The sequence below is a fragment of the Opisthocomus hoazin genome, chromosome 8 (genome assembly GCF_030867145.1).
Source record: "Opisthocomus hoazin isolate bOpiHoa1 chromosome 8, bOpiHoa1.hap1, whole genome shotgun sequence".
In the NCBI taxonomy this organism is placed as follows: Eukaryota; Metazoa; Chordata; class Aves; order Opisthocomiformes; family Opisthocomidae; genus Opisthocomus; species Opisthocomus hoazin.
Genome location: NC_134421.1, coordinates 39093521 through 39109538, shown reverse-complemented (window position 1 = coordinate 39109538; position 16018 = coordinate 39093521). Strand labels below are relative to the sequence as shown.

The window sequence follows — 16018 nt, the reverse complement described above, 5'->3', positions numbered from 1 at the left end:
GTCTTTCTCTTTATAGTGATGGTCAGATGCTGTTCTCCATTGCCATGTCATAGATTCTTGTTAATTCTGGCCTTCTGACCCAAAATGTGTTAAGCCTTTCTATTGTGTCAGCAAAGTGATAAAAACTCCGACTTACACACAGCACCTGGCCTTATTTGAGCACTTTTCACCTCTTTTTCTTTACATTCTACTGGTATGATTCTAATGGTATAATAACATCTTAAATTACCTGTTTCCTTTGAACACACCAACAGGAGATATATTGAATAAATAGACAGCAGCGTCACTGAAACCAAAAGCAGCCTACAAAAGAATGGAATATAAAGCTTACTGTAACAGTTGAGCTCTAACATTGCAATACTTCACATGGGGTCACATTCCTGTTGACTCTGAGATATTTTTTATACTTTTCTCACAATGCAAAGAGCCCTAAAAATACATGTGATTCACATGCTTTTTGCAGCTCCACCACACCACCGTGGAGGTACAAAGCCCTGCATGGAGCCGGATTCAACCAGGCAAAACTTAGCAGAACTGCAGAGCGCAGCCTGCTAGTGAGTTGCATCTCCCCATGCTGAAAGAAGCAAGAATAAAGATGTCTTTTCAGATAGGAATTAAGATTTAATCAGAGCAGGGATGAGCCAGGTATGTCCCTTACCACTCACTCTCAAGCTTTTTTTCTAGAAGCAGAGTAAAAATTTCAAAGGGAAGTCCTCTATGTAAAGACTTCCATAGCAAATGGAAGTATCTTTTCCCTGGACATGTTTCATGTGCTGCCAAAGGGGTGCCCAAAAAGTTATTTATGTGCCTCCTAGTGCCCAAGGAGTGGGGAAAGGAGGGAAGTTAAGGCTCAGCTGGCTTCCCTTGGGAATAAAGGCAGAAACCAAAAGCTTATACTTTGTCCAGTGGGGACTCATGTTCCCTCACTGATGTCACTCCTGGTCTGCCGTGATCCATAATGTGACTTCATTGTAAAAGAATTGGAGGAAGCAATGACCAAACTGTTTGTGTGGGGAACTTGCTGGCACAAATGATAATTAGTCAGTGCTGGGGGCTAAGTGCATAAAACCACATTTGCTCATTGCTCTATGTCTTTAAGCCAAGCACCATGTGTGCCTTCCTCTCCAACACTCTGACACACAAAGACCTGATGATGTTTTCATGATGTGTGTGAAGAGCACACAGACAATCTGTTGGCAATTCCTCTCTTTATTATGACAACTACCCTCAGGACACTGAGAAAAACAAGCCTAAAATTTAACAGAGAACAAGCTGCTGTCATAGATAGGCAGCAACGTATCTTTTCCATGAAAGACCAGGATGAGAAGCCTTCTCCCTCCTCTTTTTCACTATTTCACACTAGAAATACTTTAGTGCCAAATAATGACCCACAAGTTTCTTGGGGCCAGGGGAGCAGGGAGAAATGTAAAGAGGTGACAGGAGGAACTGCTTGTTTGCCAACAGAGAATGGTGGTTGATAATAACAGCACGCACTTCGTACAGCCCAAAGGGTGTTGCTCCGTGGGGAGGAGGAGAAGGGAAGGGAGATTGTTCTGGCTGCGGTCACTCTGCTCCGTTTATTGCAGATTTGCTCAGCCTGGCTGCTGCCGGCATTCCCCGCAGAGTTGCTGCAGCCCTGCCTGCCCGAGGCACGGTGCTCGCAGCCCTCGGTGCTCGGCTGCTGGCCTGACTCTCTCCCAGACCCAAACGGCCCCAGCTCCGCCTGCCAGCATCAAGTCTATTTTAACATTAAAAGCTCCTGTTCTTCAGGCACTGAGCTCATGGAGTCTTTGCAGCGGTAAAAATAACGCTCCCGAGCAGCCAGGTATTTATCTGATCTGTTGTCCTTAGCTCCCCGTAGGGTTCTTCCAGAGACACTTGGCATTTTCATTAGCGCTGTATGAAAAACTTGTTTGTGTTAGGACTGTGGTATGGACAGGGATATCCGTGCCAGAACCACCCCTTGGAGAGGAATGAAAATGTCCGTGCCACTCGCTGTACACAAATCCAAAACAGAAGCAGGGGAGCTTGCGTTGCAGTCCCAAAAGCACTCCCCTACTTCTTATTTTGCCTGCTTTTAGAGGAGTGCTGGCAGCTATGCAAGGGACCGGCGCCTGCAAAAATCACCTCCCTCCAACAAATCCAGAATAAATGGTTTAGGGCAGGGGACTGATAGAGCGCTGGGAAGAACAAACCATTCCTGCGATGCCACTGCTGTTTGCTCCCAGCTGCCGCACTACGAGGTCAGCTGGAACACGTGCTGTCCCCAGCCCGCTGCAGAGTCCCAGGCTCTGGGGCCAGAAAAGACCCGTGAGGCTCATGCAGTCACCTGCCCTATCGCACAGAACAGCCCTGAACCCCCATGAGGCATCGGGTGCAGAAGAGCTTGGCGGAGCGCGGGGTTTGCCACTGTACGGCCTCCCAGAGGTCTGCCAGCCTGCCCTAAACCTTCAAGGAGCTAGGCTGTGGATTCATAGCTGCTTCCAGTTTACTCTAGCAGAAGCAGCTGCAGTGTGAAACTTCGGCTGTGATCTCATACTGAAAGTTCGGTTTTAATCTCATACTGTACTTCTAACAAGCCCCTGTGCCTCAGCGGTGTTTTGCAGATCGCGTGCAGTGCCAGGCTAAATGCAGCTGAAGGCGCTTTGCACTTGGCTGGCCCATATGTCTCTGCAGTGCGATCCATCACTCCTGTCCTGGGTCTCCAGGTGGAAGCCACAGGTAGGGTGAGCCAGCAACCAGTGCTCCTGCCATCCCTACGTGGCCTGGCCCATCTCTTACCAAGCCTTTTGTGCTGTCTTTCTGCAGCAAGCTTTTCTCCCTTTCTGCATACGGGAAAGGACGCTTTTCTTTGGTCTAGACTGTAGTTATCAACCATACTGGGATTAAGTTCCTCTGAGTTCCTACCTCAGTTGTTTTGCCTTGAAAGCATGACACTTTGCTACGGCACTGAGTTATGCCAATAGGGTGTGAGAGTACGTACTCATTGCTGTGTTTATCTTGCATGTCTTATGCCAAGAATACAGGATCTGAACTGATCCAGGTGCACACGCTTCACACGGCAGGATTGTAACATTTGTGAGAGCGGAAATCAGGTTGGGTCTTCTTTGTTAGCACGGAAAATGTTCCTTTAATTTTTTTGCCTCTGCTTTCTGCTTCTCAGAGATGGTGCATGCCCATATTAGATAAAGCAACCTAGAAACTTTCCAGAACTGTGCTACCGAAGAGCAATGAATGTAAGTGCTTCTTCATGTACAAACAGCAATGAAGCTATTGCTGGGAATCTATCTTTAATCACTTGTAAAGTGGAAATGGTTCTAAGATCTACCTGTGATAGCAAGAGCAGAATTATGCATTTATGGGAAAAATGCACTGAATTAGAGTGTGAGAAAAAAATATGAAACTAACAGACTAGATTTAACTCTGAGATTATTACATGATAAAAGAACATTTAAATCAGTTCAACTTCCAGGCATAACTACAGACACCACATCAGGATCCTGTATCTCCAGGCTTCAAAGGGGAAAGCTCTGCTGGCCTGGTCAGTTAGGTCCCGCTAGCTTCCTTCCCTTTGATCTCAGCGGGCTGGTCTATCTCCAAGCCGACAGATCTAAAGGCATTATAAAGCTAAAAAAACCAATTATTCACTTGTAAAGACCTACAGTTAATTCTGTAGAGAATAATGCTGTTATTTACTGTATAAAATTTCTACTTTCAGGTTAGGCAGTGTTTTGTACAATGTGGTGGTACAGAACTGCACACTCACTGCTCAGGCTGAGAGGAGCCCAGCCACCACCACACACTGTTAGAAGTTTCTCTGGTGTTCACATCACTGGTCTGATCTACTTCACTTAAAAGAAACTGCCTTTTTACATCCTCTAGAGCAAACACTTTTTCACATTTCATTTAACTCTCATGATAAACTGCTGAAAGAATGAGAAGAGGATGAGATTATAGAAAACTAAAGCAGTAAGAAGAAACTGAGGGTGAGACACTTGGCTGAGACACTTGTTATCACAGAAGAGGTAACAAGGCTGAAGAGAGGTAACTTTTCTTTGCCTGGTTACAGCAGTTTTTGCAACCACCAGTCTGTGCCTTCAGAGGCGTGCTTGTCAGAGCACAGGAGGAGTATCACATACGGGTTAGAGTACTGCATAAAAAAGGCAGCAAAAATAAAATAAACTCAGCTCCTCTGCATAATGAAGACCTAAATTAGAGTCCAGCTACTTCATAGCCTAGCTTAGTGACAACGCATTTATGAGACTTTGTACATTCTTAATGTAAATGGATTAACAAATTGGATTATTCCCAGATTTTACCCAACCACAGCAAGCTGTACGCTAGCAGCATGGATGTAGCTATCCTGGCACAAAACCCCAGAGCAGATGGCTATATGTACCACTTTGGCCATTCTCTCTGCTATATACAGAGCTCATTATATATTTTCCCCAAACCTAAGAAATAACAGAAATTCTAGATTTTTAGATTTGACGTTCGAGAAAAGGCACGTCTTTGAAGTAATTTGTAAACTCAATAACCATGCTGAGCAGTTCTCAAAGATTGTAATTTATTGTATTTCTTCCCTCAATGAACATTTATCACTGGAATCTGCACACAATTCCCAACTGATTCCTTAACAATCACTTCTCACAATGAAACGTCTCATACTGCAATCCAGAATAACACAGAATAACACTGTGTCTTACTCATTCACTGGCACCATTTCATTTTTAAGCTATAAAATCCTCCTTTACAGAATGCCTCTTTTTCCTGGAGTTAAGCACTCTACCTCAACCCTCTTTTCATACTAAAATCTTGGCTGTATTTATGTTGGCTCTCAAGGGCTCTCACATGAGAAACTAAAGACACTGTGGGAGTGAGATGAAAATATTATAGGTAACATATAAAGGAATATAAATATTCTTTTTCTTGGTTAAAAAACCCCAGTAGTTATTGCACCATGTTTTGATGAAAGCTCTGGAGATCCTGTGACACAAGTAAGAACTAGGTACTATCCCACTGCAACTACTACTATTGAATATTTCTGATTACTATTGAATATTTCCGATGTCTGTGTAGCTTGTGGACCATTGGAAAAATCCCTGGCTAGGCTCAGGTCAGTACTAAATAACATGGACTTAATTTGCTCTAGCACTGCAAGTAGTGGCTTTTCCCCCCAAAAAATTTTACTGAAAAAAAATGGCTGAAACCACTCACTAACATTTCCAGGCTTGAATGCTGTGTTTGATTACACATGTACTATAAATCCTGCCGTTTGCTGGCAGCACACACGTTCTTTAAACGCAGTGAAACTGCATGGAGATCAGCTACTCACCACATGAATACTTACAGAAAAAGGAGAATTCCTGTGTTGGCCAAAGCAAAAGCGAGACCCAAAATCCCACTGCCCATAATTGCATTGCTGAGGTTGAAGACGGACATCCCCAGTGAAGTTGTTCCTGGGATCTGGAGAAGTAAAGACAGACATGTCAGCAACAGCTTGGAACACAGCAGGGAAATAAACGCATCTTACACTTCGAACTCCACGTTTTGCGATATATCAGATGTAAGTAACTACTGTTACGGAACTGACTTAGTAAAAATTGGTTTGAAAGAGGCAAAAGCGCCACTGAACTCTGTCACAGCCACACTCTGCTCACTGTCCTACAGAGTTTGTAAACTGTCGTAAGTGGTATTGGCAATACACAACTCATACTACAATTTTAAACCCCACCTTTCACTACGCCTGTGAAACATCTTAGGCACATGGTTTATATATTGTAAGGCCGTAAGGAACCCCCAGGACTTCCTGCCTAACACAGGCCACAGAGATTTCCTTGCCTCAGCTCAACCAAAATGTTTGGGTTTTTTTCGTTCTGGGTTTTTTTAAAGTGCTGAGCACAGGTAGTTCCTCCCCGAATTTCAGTTATAATTGTGTGTGCCCAGCCCTTTTGAAGACCATGTCTAAAGGCCCTTCATATACACAACATACAGTTCATTTTGGCAAAGAACAGCAAGAGGCTTACATATTCATCGCATTTCTTCTTCTCCAGGTGGCTGTTTGTGAGACTTCTTCTGCTTTCTCGATCCGAAATAAACTTGCTGAAAGAAGTCAGAGGATTTATTTTCAGCAAGCATTTAGAAAATGAGAACACATTAATTCCATGAGCAGCATGTGATTACCAAATACGCAGAGAATAAAAACTGTATGCGAAAAGAGGTCAAACTCATAACTATTTAATGAGCCCGATTATGCTTCACTGATACCAGCATACATTGGGCATTAATAAAGGTAACTCTTAACACAAGATCAGAGTAAGTGTATATATACAGAATGGTCTTTTAGGAGGTGTAGTAAAGCCGCAGCACCGATTTTGTGGACGGGAAAGCAAATTGTTTGCACAGACACTCAGGGGAGATGCTTCTCCAGGTGTCCTGCAGAGGTGCGTGTGACCAGCAGCCCTGGCTCCTGACCCCTGCTCATGTCGTTAGCACAACTAATGCCATTTTATAAGGCAAGCACTGTTCTCTGTGACTGAGTGGGTAATGTATTCATTCCCTTTCCCTCATTACCAGGCCCTGAAGGTCCCGTGAACCAAGTAGACAAACCAAACAGATTTCTTCTTCCCCTCCCTATCGGCCTCAAGACTCCTGGGCGCCAGCCCGATTACACCCCTCCTTGTCAGCCTTGAAGGCCCCAGGCACCCGGCCCACCAAGTGCTGGTGATGACCCCCTCACAGAATAGGGAAGCCTAATAGCACCTACAGCACCGTCCAGAAAATCAAGCAGTTGCAAGTATTAAGAGGGGAACCTGGACCAGAGCTGCTGCCGGCCAGGGAGATCCGGGGACCCCAAGGTGGCCGGGGATGCCTCCGCTGTCCTCTGCTTCCACCGAGGACTGAGGGAGTGACTTGTATTCTTTTATACGATTTTTTGAGTCTAGATTATGATTGTTATACTGATACAGCAAACCATGTATCATGATTTGACCCGATCTGCAGAGGGTCCAGGTGGTTAGAAATTGTAAGTTAAGTCGTATTATAAATTCTGCATTATGCTATTTATAGATTGTACTACATTGACTCTGCTTGTAGAAATCCTGTGACATTCCAATAAGAAATTCTGTGCTATACTAATCATAATACCCTGTTAATAAAATAAAGCTTTAATCGTAACTACAATATAGTGCCATCATCATTCTGCCAAGGATCCCCAAAAGACTCTGTCTGTCCCCTCAGTGTCAGAATACAGCATGGCACGCTACAGAACCCTAAATTGCCACCATAGGGTCGGCACAGCTGGAGTTAAGAGGAACAAGAGGTGCTGCACGCAGCCAGTGCTGCCTGGAGCATCCTGAACTGGGCGACGTGCTCTGTTAGTGCACTGTTCTGGGCTAGGGGATTTTCATTTAAGTACCTTTCAAAACTCACTACTGAATTCACCATACTGCAAAATTAAACACTTCTGTGCAAGGAAACACAGAATAAACAGTTTTTATTTTTTCCTGCGCCCTTTACTTGCTCTACGTCCTTGATATATCCACATTTAGGAACTTACTGTCACCAGAACAAAATTTGCGTCCTGCCGCTGCATCAGTATCCTTGGGATTTACGTCACTTTTAATTTGGATAAGCAGTTATTTTCTTCCAGATCCTCTCTTCAGCAAACATTTTAGTTTGTATAAAGCATTCTTTCAGCTTTTCATCTTTTGAAGGTTTGTGGACAATTAATTCCCTGGCGTCTTTGTTAATCCACAGATGGTTCTTAGGCTGCACTGGCAAATGCATCAGCCATCGTATGTGTTACGTACCTAACCAGGGGCTGTCACCAAGTGTCAGAGACCCTTTTGGCTATAGGTACATTAAGGTGGCTCTGCTTAAATTAAAACCGGCAAACAATATGCTGAACGCAAAGACCAGCACTGCTGGTCCTTTTCGACAGCTGGGAATGTCTACCGGCCTGGGATGTATAGCTCAAACTGTGACTCGAGACTGTGCATCATTTGAGTACATCCAAAGGTATTCAGGATGGTAATATAGCCATGAACTCATAAAGACTCTATCAAATTTCTGTACTGCCAGGTTTGTGGCCTAATTACTAGCAATATGTGCTAGCACAGCTTCTAAGTGTATGCCAAAATCATGCAGTTGTAATGCTGCTGACTTGCCTTCCACAGCTGACACGCTGGGCCCTGTGTCTTTAACATTTCATATACTCCATACATGTTTTGAGTTTATCCCTTGAACCTGGGCATAGCTGGCAAAATGGATTTAGTATTTTTGCTGGTTTTGTTGCAGCTTTGACTCCTACTGATTGGTCTCTTTCGACTTCCTTTATATCAATAAAAACCAACTATAGGCTTCTCCTATATTTTTTAAACTACTAACTTCAGCAACTAACTTGCTGCAAAATATACACGCTGTGCCAGGTTTACCAGCCCTAACACAGTTGGAATAGATGACTGAACCTCCCCCACTGTTTTAAGAAATTAAAAGCCACCACTTCCAGGATAGACTGGTCCAAAATTAACTTTCCAAAGCTCACCACGTAGGTATTTCATCCTCACGGAATAAAATCTCAACCCAATTCAGAGCGTGTGCTTTTTTTTTCATGTCTGTTTAAAGCCCATTTCTTGAACGCAGGCAGCAGAGTGTGAACGGTTTGAAAAAGACATTCCAACTCTCTGTCGAAACACCCCGCAGGCAATTTGTACAGGCAGGAGCACAGAGGAGAGTTTTGTCTCTTTTGAATTTGCAAGTGCTGCTGGGAACATCAGTGGACTTTGCCTTCTTCTGTCATTTATGGACACCATGTGTCATTTTAGATTTTGTCAAGAGTTATGGTGAAGGTAACTTGTCTGGTCCCCCCACTTCTCCTCACCCCTCTGCAGCCAGTCCCCCCTTAATAATTACAAAAATAATAAATTTGTAGGTACTATTATTATTGCCACCTGGTATTAAGGTTCAATGAAAATTATTGTTAAAGAATGAACTCATGATAAAGACAACACTGGAGTAATATTGCTTGAATATAAAGCAACCGTGGGACTTCCCATTAGAATACTTTTGACAAAGTAAATAGCTTATACAGAACTGGTATCTTCTGTGGCCAACAAACACATTATTTCCTTCTGGATGGGACTTTAAGAAAACCAGTCTGATTTGATAAACAGATCTGAAGCACTTTCTTTTGAGTTAGTCCTACGTTAAAACAGACTAGGCTTGTTGTCCAGCCTCTCCTATCCCATTACAAGCTGGGCTTCTCATCCACCCCACATCTACCATGTAACACCGCACACTAATTCTCCATTTGTGCTGTGTGATGTGTATGGAAGGACAAAGTCAGGCACAGGAATGTGGCTACTGGGCTCCCAAACCACAATGTCTATGAAGTACGTTACATTGCACCCGGCTTTTTTACGGGGTGCTTCCAAGCACCTGCCTCCCAGCCCCAGGGCAGCTTGCCCAGAGAGCTCAGCAGCGATGGGGGATGCGGGGTCCACCCGATCCGGAGGCTGTGCTGCATTCGCTATTGCAGGCAACGACAATTCAACCTGCAAGTCCAGACGAGAAGATTGCCTCAGGACCACGCTCAGACGTACCGTATGAAAACCTAAGTTTTCCACAAATGGAATGTACTACTGAACTTAAATTGAAAAAACCCAAACATATATAGAAGGAAGGTAATCCCATGGCTTCAACAGAAACAAATCTTCCCAAGACTTTGCTTTTTATAAACATTTTTTCATTTCACAGTGGTTTTTTGTTCCCCCTACAGCATATGAAAGGGAACGTATGTTGGAATACTGGAATTTCTGGTTAAACCATGACATACATCTGCTCTGCTTAACAGATGTGCTTAGAAAGCGAGCTATTCATTGTCACAGAATGTTGTGTATTTGACCTTCATAAATATGACACAAATGAGGCGAAACCACTGTTTACTCCAGCCTCTCCCAGCCCTCCCAAGGACTAGGGGCCACTGTGACAGGCACTGTGGAAGTGTGCAGTAGGACCATCTGTGCCATCAAAGCCCCGTGACTCCCTGACAAGCGCGAAATCCTTCCACGCTGTTTGCTGTCTTCATATCCAACACTTTACTCATCATTAAAAGACATAACCTGTTCTTCTATGTTTCTGCTTTCCTGTTGTGCTTCCTACAACACAGCTGAGTTTGAGTAGCTTGTGCAAAATTTTTCGGATACGACAGTGAAATTTCCTGGCCAAAAAGTAACCAGCTCATCCTTGCAATGCATGAAGCCTCACGGTTGTCTTGGAAAGAATTTCGTCATCTAATTCTTTTCCTGGTTTGATTTAGCGCAAAGTAGAAATTTAGTCTTACTGATAAATTGGTTTTAAAAGGACCACGTTTAACTATGGTTTCCAAATTTAATTTATTAGAGGACTTAAATGAGAAATGTTTGATTAAGGTGATATCCTCGAGCTAACCATTTTGGCTAAGCAGAGTTAGCCAAAAACTATTTAGCTATGTCAGATACATTTAAACATAATTAAATTAAAGTGATATTTGACAATGCCTTAAACATTTGCTAGGGAAAGCTAGTTTTGCCAAGATGACAGAACTTTATCCTTAGGCACCTTCTTAAACTGAGCTCTATCTTGAGCAACGGCAAAGATTTCCAGGGCAGGCAGGAACAAGAAATGCAGAAGAAACCTTGGTCTGGCTTACACTATGAAACTCGGACCAGATCTGGGTATATCTACTTACAACCTTGTTAACTGAACAAGGGGTGCTGATAACTTACTAGTAGCTGCAAAACGAGACATGCATTCAGACGGCAGCTTCCTGAGAGCATTGTTGTGGGTACAGATGAGGAGTAGGTCATCTAAATACTGGTTATGTGCAGAGACGGCAAAGTTTTCTAGCCAGGATACACGGTTAAAAGTCACCAAATCCATGTCTGGATTTGAAGCAAGTCTCTATCGACATTCCCAGAAGAAATTCAACATCTGCTTACAAAGAAAAACCCCTCCTAATACAGCCCCTTCCAAACAACACGCCCTCCCTACATAAAAATGCATGTATAAATTTAGGCCCAGAACAGGCTGGAAATCCAAAGGAAACTAGAGAATTCTTTTCCAAGATCAAGACATATTTGGAGTTTAAAACCAGACCTGGAATCAGCTTCTCCCTGGTGTACCTTCTCCAAAAGACCCTTAAAAACTCTGCTCTACACTGAGCTTGAGAAATTATGCACTGGGAGAAAAAAAATATTTGAAATGAAATACAGGGTGCAAAACCACCAGGTTGAAACAACAACAAAAGAAGTCAGTTGAAAATTACAAATCTAATCTAAAGCTCAAGTGAAATCAACAGAAAAAGTCCCACTGATTTTGTTGGACTTTGGAGTTTCACAAGGCCTTGCCCCGTGTGCCAGGCACTACAAAATGTTTTCTCCTGTAAGCCTGTTAACCTTTTATTCCACAGAGACAGGGCATTTGCTAAAATAGTCACAGAAAGGCTGAGAGGCGACCTTATAAATGCTTACAAATGTATTCAGGGTGGGTGTCAGGAGGATGGGGCCAAACTCTTTTCAGTGGTGCTCAGTGACAGGACAAGGGGCAATGGGCACCAACTGAAGCATAGGAAGTTCCATCTGAACATGAGGAAGAATTTCTTCCCTCTGAGGGTGACGGAGCACTGGAACAGGCTGCCCACGGAGGTTGTGGAGTCTCCTTCTCTGGAGATATTCAAGACCTGCCTGGACAAGGTCCTGTGCAGCCTGCTGTAGGTGACTGCTTCGGCTGGGGGGTTGGACTAGGTGACCCACAGAGGTCCCTTCCAACCCCGAACATTCTGCGATTCTGTGAAAGAGAATAACGCCTGCCTGTTCATCACTTGTGTCCATGCTTGCACTGGGCAGTGGCCATGGGTGGCTGGGCCTCAGGGCAGTGCGAGCCATCTTGAAACTCTTGGTCTAGACATGGAGGGGAACGTGAACATGCTGGGATATACAGGGAAAAATATTCACGCATGGGATGCGTAAGCAGCTATCCCGCGAGCAGCTCAGCAGAGGGATAACAGACAATTGTAATGGGCTACATCCTACAAGCTCAATGCTCTGCAGAGGAAAAGAGTTATCCAGAAAGGAATGGAAAACTGTGGGACCTGTTCATCTGCCCTAAGAGCCAGAACAGTAATCAGAAATTTTGCCTCCAAGTTTCTGATGTTTTTTCCTCACCCTATGTTTCTTCTTCCCTTTGCAGCAGTCTGGATCCGACCCAGACCTTGCCCCGCTTACTATGCCCTAACTCCACAAAGCACATTGTGACTGCTGAGGATCGGGCACACGCTCCTTCCCCACCCTCCATAAACATTCACTGAAAGATGAAATGCTAACAGGGTTTTTCCCCGTAACAGTTACTGGTGGCACCAGCCAAATCGCTGGAGAGGCACAGCCAGTACAAGCACTCCTCCTTCTCCTCCTCCTCCCAAGGATATAAACCCTCAGCAGGCTCCAGGGAACGGATCTACCACTGTCAGCCCCTGAGCTCTTCACCTTACGAAGAGAGCCAGCAGGAAAGCAAGCAGGTTCATACTGGAACTGATTTGTTTTGGCAAAGTTGGAGGGGGTTTTTTCTTGTGCTTGCCTTTTTTTTTTTTTTTTTTTTCCTCTTTTACAGAAGTGGTTTGTGTTTCGTTCTGGCACTTTCCATCAAAGCAGTTGCATCAGAAAATTCCTGACCAGCTCTAATCTCGACCAGCGCAGCTGTGCTGCGGTCGCAGGGCTGCGGGATGCAGCTGCCGACCGCCCCGGGGAAGTCCAGGGGCGGGTGGTGGGGAGCCGGACTGGCACCCTCCTGCCGGGGGGCTCACCCGTGCCGCCGGCCAGGGCCCCCTGCTCGGTCCCAGGCTACGGCCGGCTGGTTTTGCTATGGTCAAAGCCCGGGGCTTATTGCTGCGCCGCTGCCAAGCTCCCTGTCCGCCCACGAGAGCCATGTGCCTTTATCTTCACTTGGGAAAAACCACCTTTTAATTTTGTTTGTACGCTAGAAAGTGAAATTCTCCGGGTAGCCAAGAAGAAGCAAGGGCAAGAGAAGAGGTTTTTAAGGACCATAAACACAGGCAGCAGCAGGCCAGCGGCAGAGAAGCGGGACGGCGTGCCGGCAGAGGCTTCACGGGCAGGGCTGGATCCCCGCGCGGGCACCGCCTCCGGTTGTGATATTTGAACAGGAAGTTTGATCGAAAAACAGCTCCTTGTTTTACAGCTCCCCAAACCCAAACACGGTCTGTCAGCAGGTCTCTGCCGTAAACAGGGCTGTTGGAGGCCGGTGGGAAGGGCTGAAGAGCCGCTCTCAGGTGGAACAGGCTGCTCTTTGAGATGACTGCGCAGCTTACAGGAAAAGTCTACAGCCTAATTTAAACAGATGTAATGATTTTCACCAGTATTGATAAACAGATGCATTTTTTAAACTTGAGTTAGGTATACACCTCTGTTTTCCTGGCTTCTTGCCACCCTTGCTTCAGGGAGGGACAGCCACTGCCCAGTTTACGTTGCCGAACTGTGAACGTGGACCAGGACTACAATTGCTGCCACCAACCCCAGCTGTGAATCCCTAGGAGCTGGGGTGCTTGGAGGTGGCCAGGCAGGTTAAAACTGTTATCTCTGAAATCAAAGGTCAACAAAGCGATTTGCCCCAAATTATGTCATTGGTCTAATTGTATTAATTATTATTACTTCTTTGCTGTGTGCAAGCAGACATTACAAAATGTTGGATTTTTGCTACGTTATACGTTTGTGCATTTTACTAGACTAATTTGGAAGATTCGAAATGATGAATAAATTGCCACTGTTTGCTTTATCTGCTGTTGCAGCCTATGCCCAACAGATGTCACATAAGAAATTCAAATTACATCTTCAAATGGAGCATGACTTGGTAATGAATAATTCAAGACATATACTGAAAATTAGAATGCTGTTTTTAAACAGTGTGTTTCTTCGTGCAGGCAGCGTCAGTGGAAAAATACTCACCTATTTATCTGGCCATTTTCCACCTCTGTGAAATCATTTGAATCATTGCTGATGTTATCATCTTCAGGAACAGTCATATTCTGCAATTCAGTCAGTTCTAATCCAGCTTTGAAAGGCATCCTGGGCGAGGAACTGTACGTATCCAAGTGTTTCTCCAAATATTAGTGTTTAGTTGGTATCTCCTGGGTAAACTGCAGCCACAGTGTCAGCAACCTAAATGAGACAGAAGAAAAACCCGAAAGATATATACCACCAATAGAAGGCAATATCACCAGAAGAAACCAGTGAAACCTGGACAAAGGGGACCATTCTTATCAACCGATTTTATATTGTTAGGACGACGCCAGGTTGTAACCTAAACGCACTGCAGGACAGTAGTAACCTTAGATGCCTTAATGAGATCAGCTTCACTAACCTTACAAATCTACCCGCTCCCGCAACCAACTGCTGAAGACAGTACTCGTATTTACAAACTAGTGAGAAAACCAATCCTATTTATTTCAGGAAAAAAAGATTAACCACCTACAAATAAGCAATAAAAATTATTTGCTTGTCCAAGTCCCATTTTTATATTCAGTGTTCATCTTCTGTATGTTCTCCAAGTTGCCTCTTAGTTAAAAATATGCAGTATATCTTGTGTCCGTGCTGTTGCTAAGTGGATGGAACAGAGGGATAGAGTTATCCCAGTACTCTGTTCTACCAATGTCTGTATTCCAAGTTTTTCGGTAAAGAGGATGCGCAGAGGATGCTTTGTGTACGGTTAAACTTACTCTGACCAAGCACAGAAACAGACAAACCCAAATCCCTAAGCTCACGTATCATAGAAAGAAAAAGCAGTGTGTATCTTGTGTCAAGCAGTTATTATCTAGAGCTCACGTGATCTCTCCTCTGATAGATGTGTTGCTTAAAAGCGCAGAGAATAACACCAAAGGCAGATCAGACAAGTCTGCTACGGTGACACATTTCTTCATCAGCAATGCAAATCAACTGAAAGACCAATAATTTCTGGAGCGCGACCACTCTTGGCGGAGCTACAACTCCAGCGTGGTGCTGAGGCAACAGGATGCTATTCATCAACAAGCTCCCGCACCACAACTCTCTCAATTCCCATTTTGTGAATGAATTTTCTGCAGCATTGCCAAATAACGGTTCACCCTGGGGTACGTGGTGAATGCTCGGGTGCCAGATTAATTTGGGGGTATTTTCGAATTCTCAGGGCTACCTCAAAACCATCAAACTGCTCTCATGCAACCGAAGAAGCAGGAGCATCCCCGGCTCTCGCAGGGCGCTACGTCGAGGTGGGAGGCCATAGTTCACTTATGCAGGCATGACATCTGCCTGTTTCAAATGAAGTTTACAGGACCCAATACTTCTGGTTTATACCACATCCCCACCACACAGAAAAGGGCTTTGCAAAAGAGCATGTTTTTCCCTGCAAAGACTTTCTCAGAAATGTAATTTTATCTTGAAGTTTACATGTGATCTTTTTTTCTCAAGAACCCAAACTGTCCAAATTTCAGGTGCAAAGTTTAAAGGCAAGCCTTGAGGCTTACAGTAGGGCAGAATCTGTTCTTTTCTCCCGAAGGAGCAACTCTACACATGGTTATGGTGGCAGACAGGGCCTGGTACAGCCCGGTGCGAGGACGGCGTAGGGGAAATGGGAGCTGGGTCCTTGTCAGCTCCTCTGCAGAGAAAATTTCCGCTACAGATACCAGGGGAGCAACCACGCAGGTATTCAAATGTTGGCACGATAAAAAAAATCAATCATAGAATGGTTTGGGTTGGAAGGGACCTTAAAGATCATCTGGTTCCAACCCCCCTGCCATGAGCAGGGACATCTCCCACTAGACCAGGTTGCTCAGAGTTCCATCCAGCCTGGCCTTGAACACTTCCAGGGAGGGGGAATCCACAGCTGCTCTGGGCAACCTGTTCCAGTGCCTCACCACCCTCATGGTGAAGAAATGTATTTAGGCTGCTGATAAATAAATGCAGACCTGCAAGCAGAGGATGGTTTTAGCAGTGAC

General features: G+C 44.6%; 1 protein-coding gene across 2 annotated transcripts in view; it reads right to left on the bottom strand.

The window, feature by feature from the left end:
* SLC38A1 (solute carrier family 38 member 1) overlaps window positions 1–16018 on the bottom strand; it is a 42286-nt gene that overhangs the window by 19467 nt on the left and 6801 nt on the right. For both annotated transcript variants that reach the window (XR_012764731.1, XM_075428195.1), the window contains exons 2-5: window positions 13995–14207; window positions 6027–6102; window positions 5351–5466; window positions 230–303 (exon numbers count right to left, since the gene is read on the bottom strand). Coding sequence is in view for 1 of the 2 variants with exons in the window: in XM_075428195.1 (XP_075284310.1) it covers window positions 230–303; window positions 5351–5466; window positions 6027–6102; window positions 13995–14113 (385 nt within the window). In the remaining variant the exon portion in view is untranslated. The remainder of the gene's footprint in view (window positions 1–229; window positions 304–5350; window positions 5467–6026; window positions 6103–13994; window positions 14208–16018) is intronic.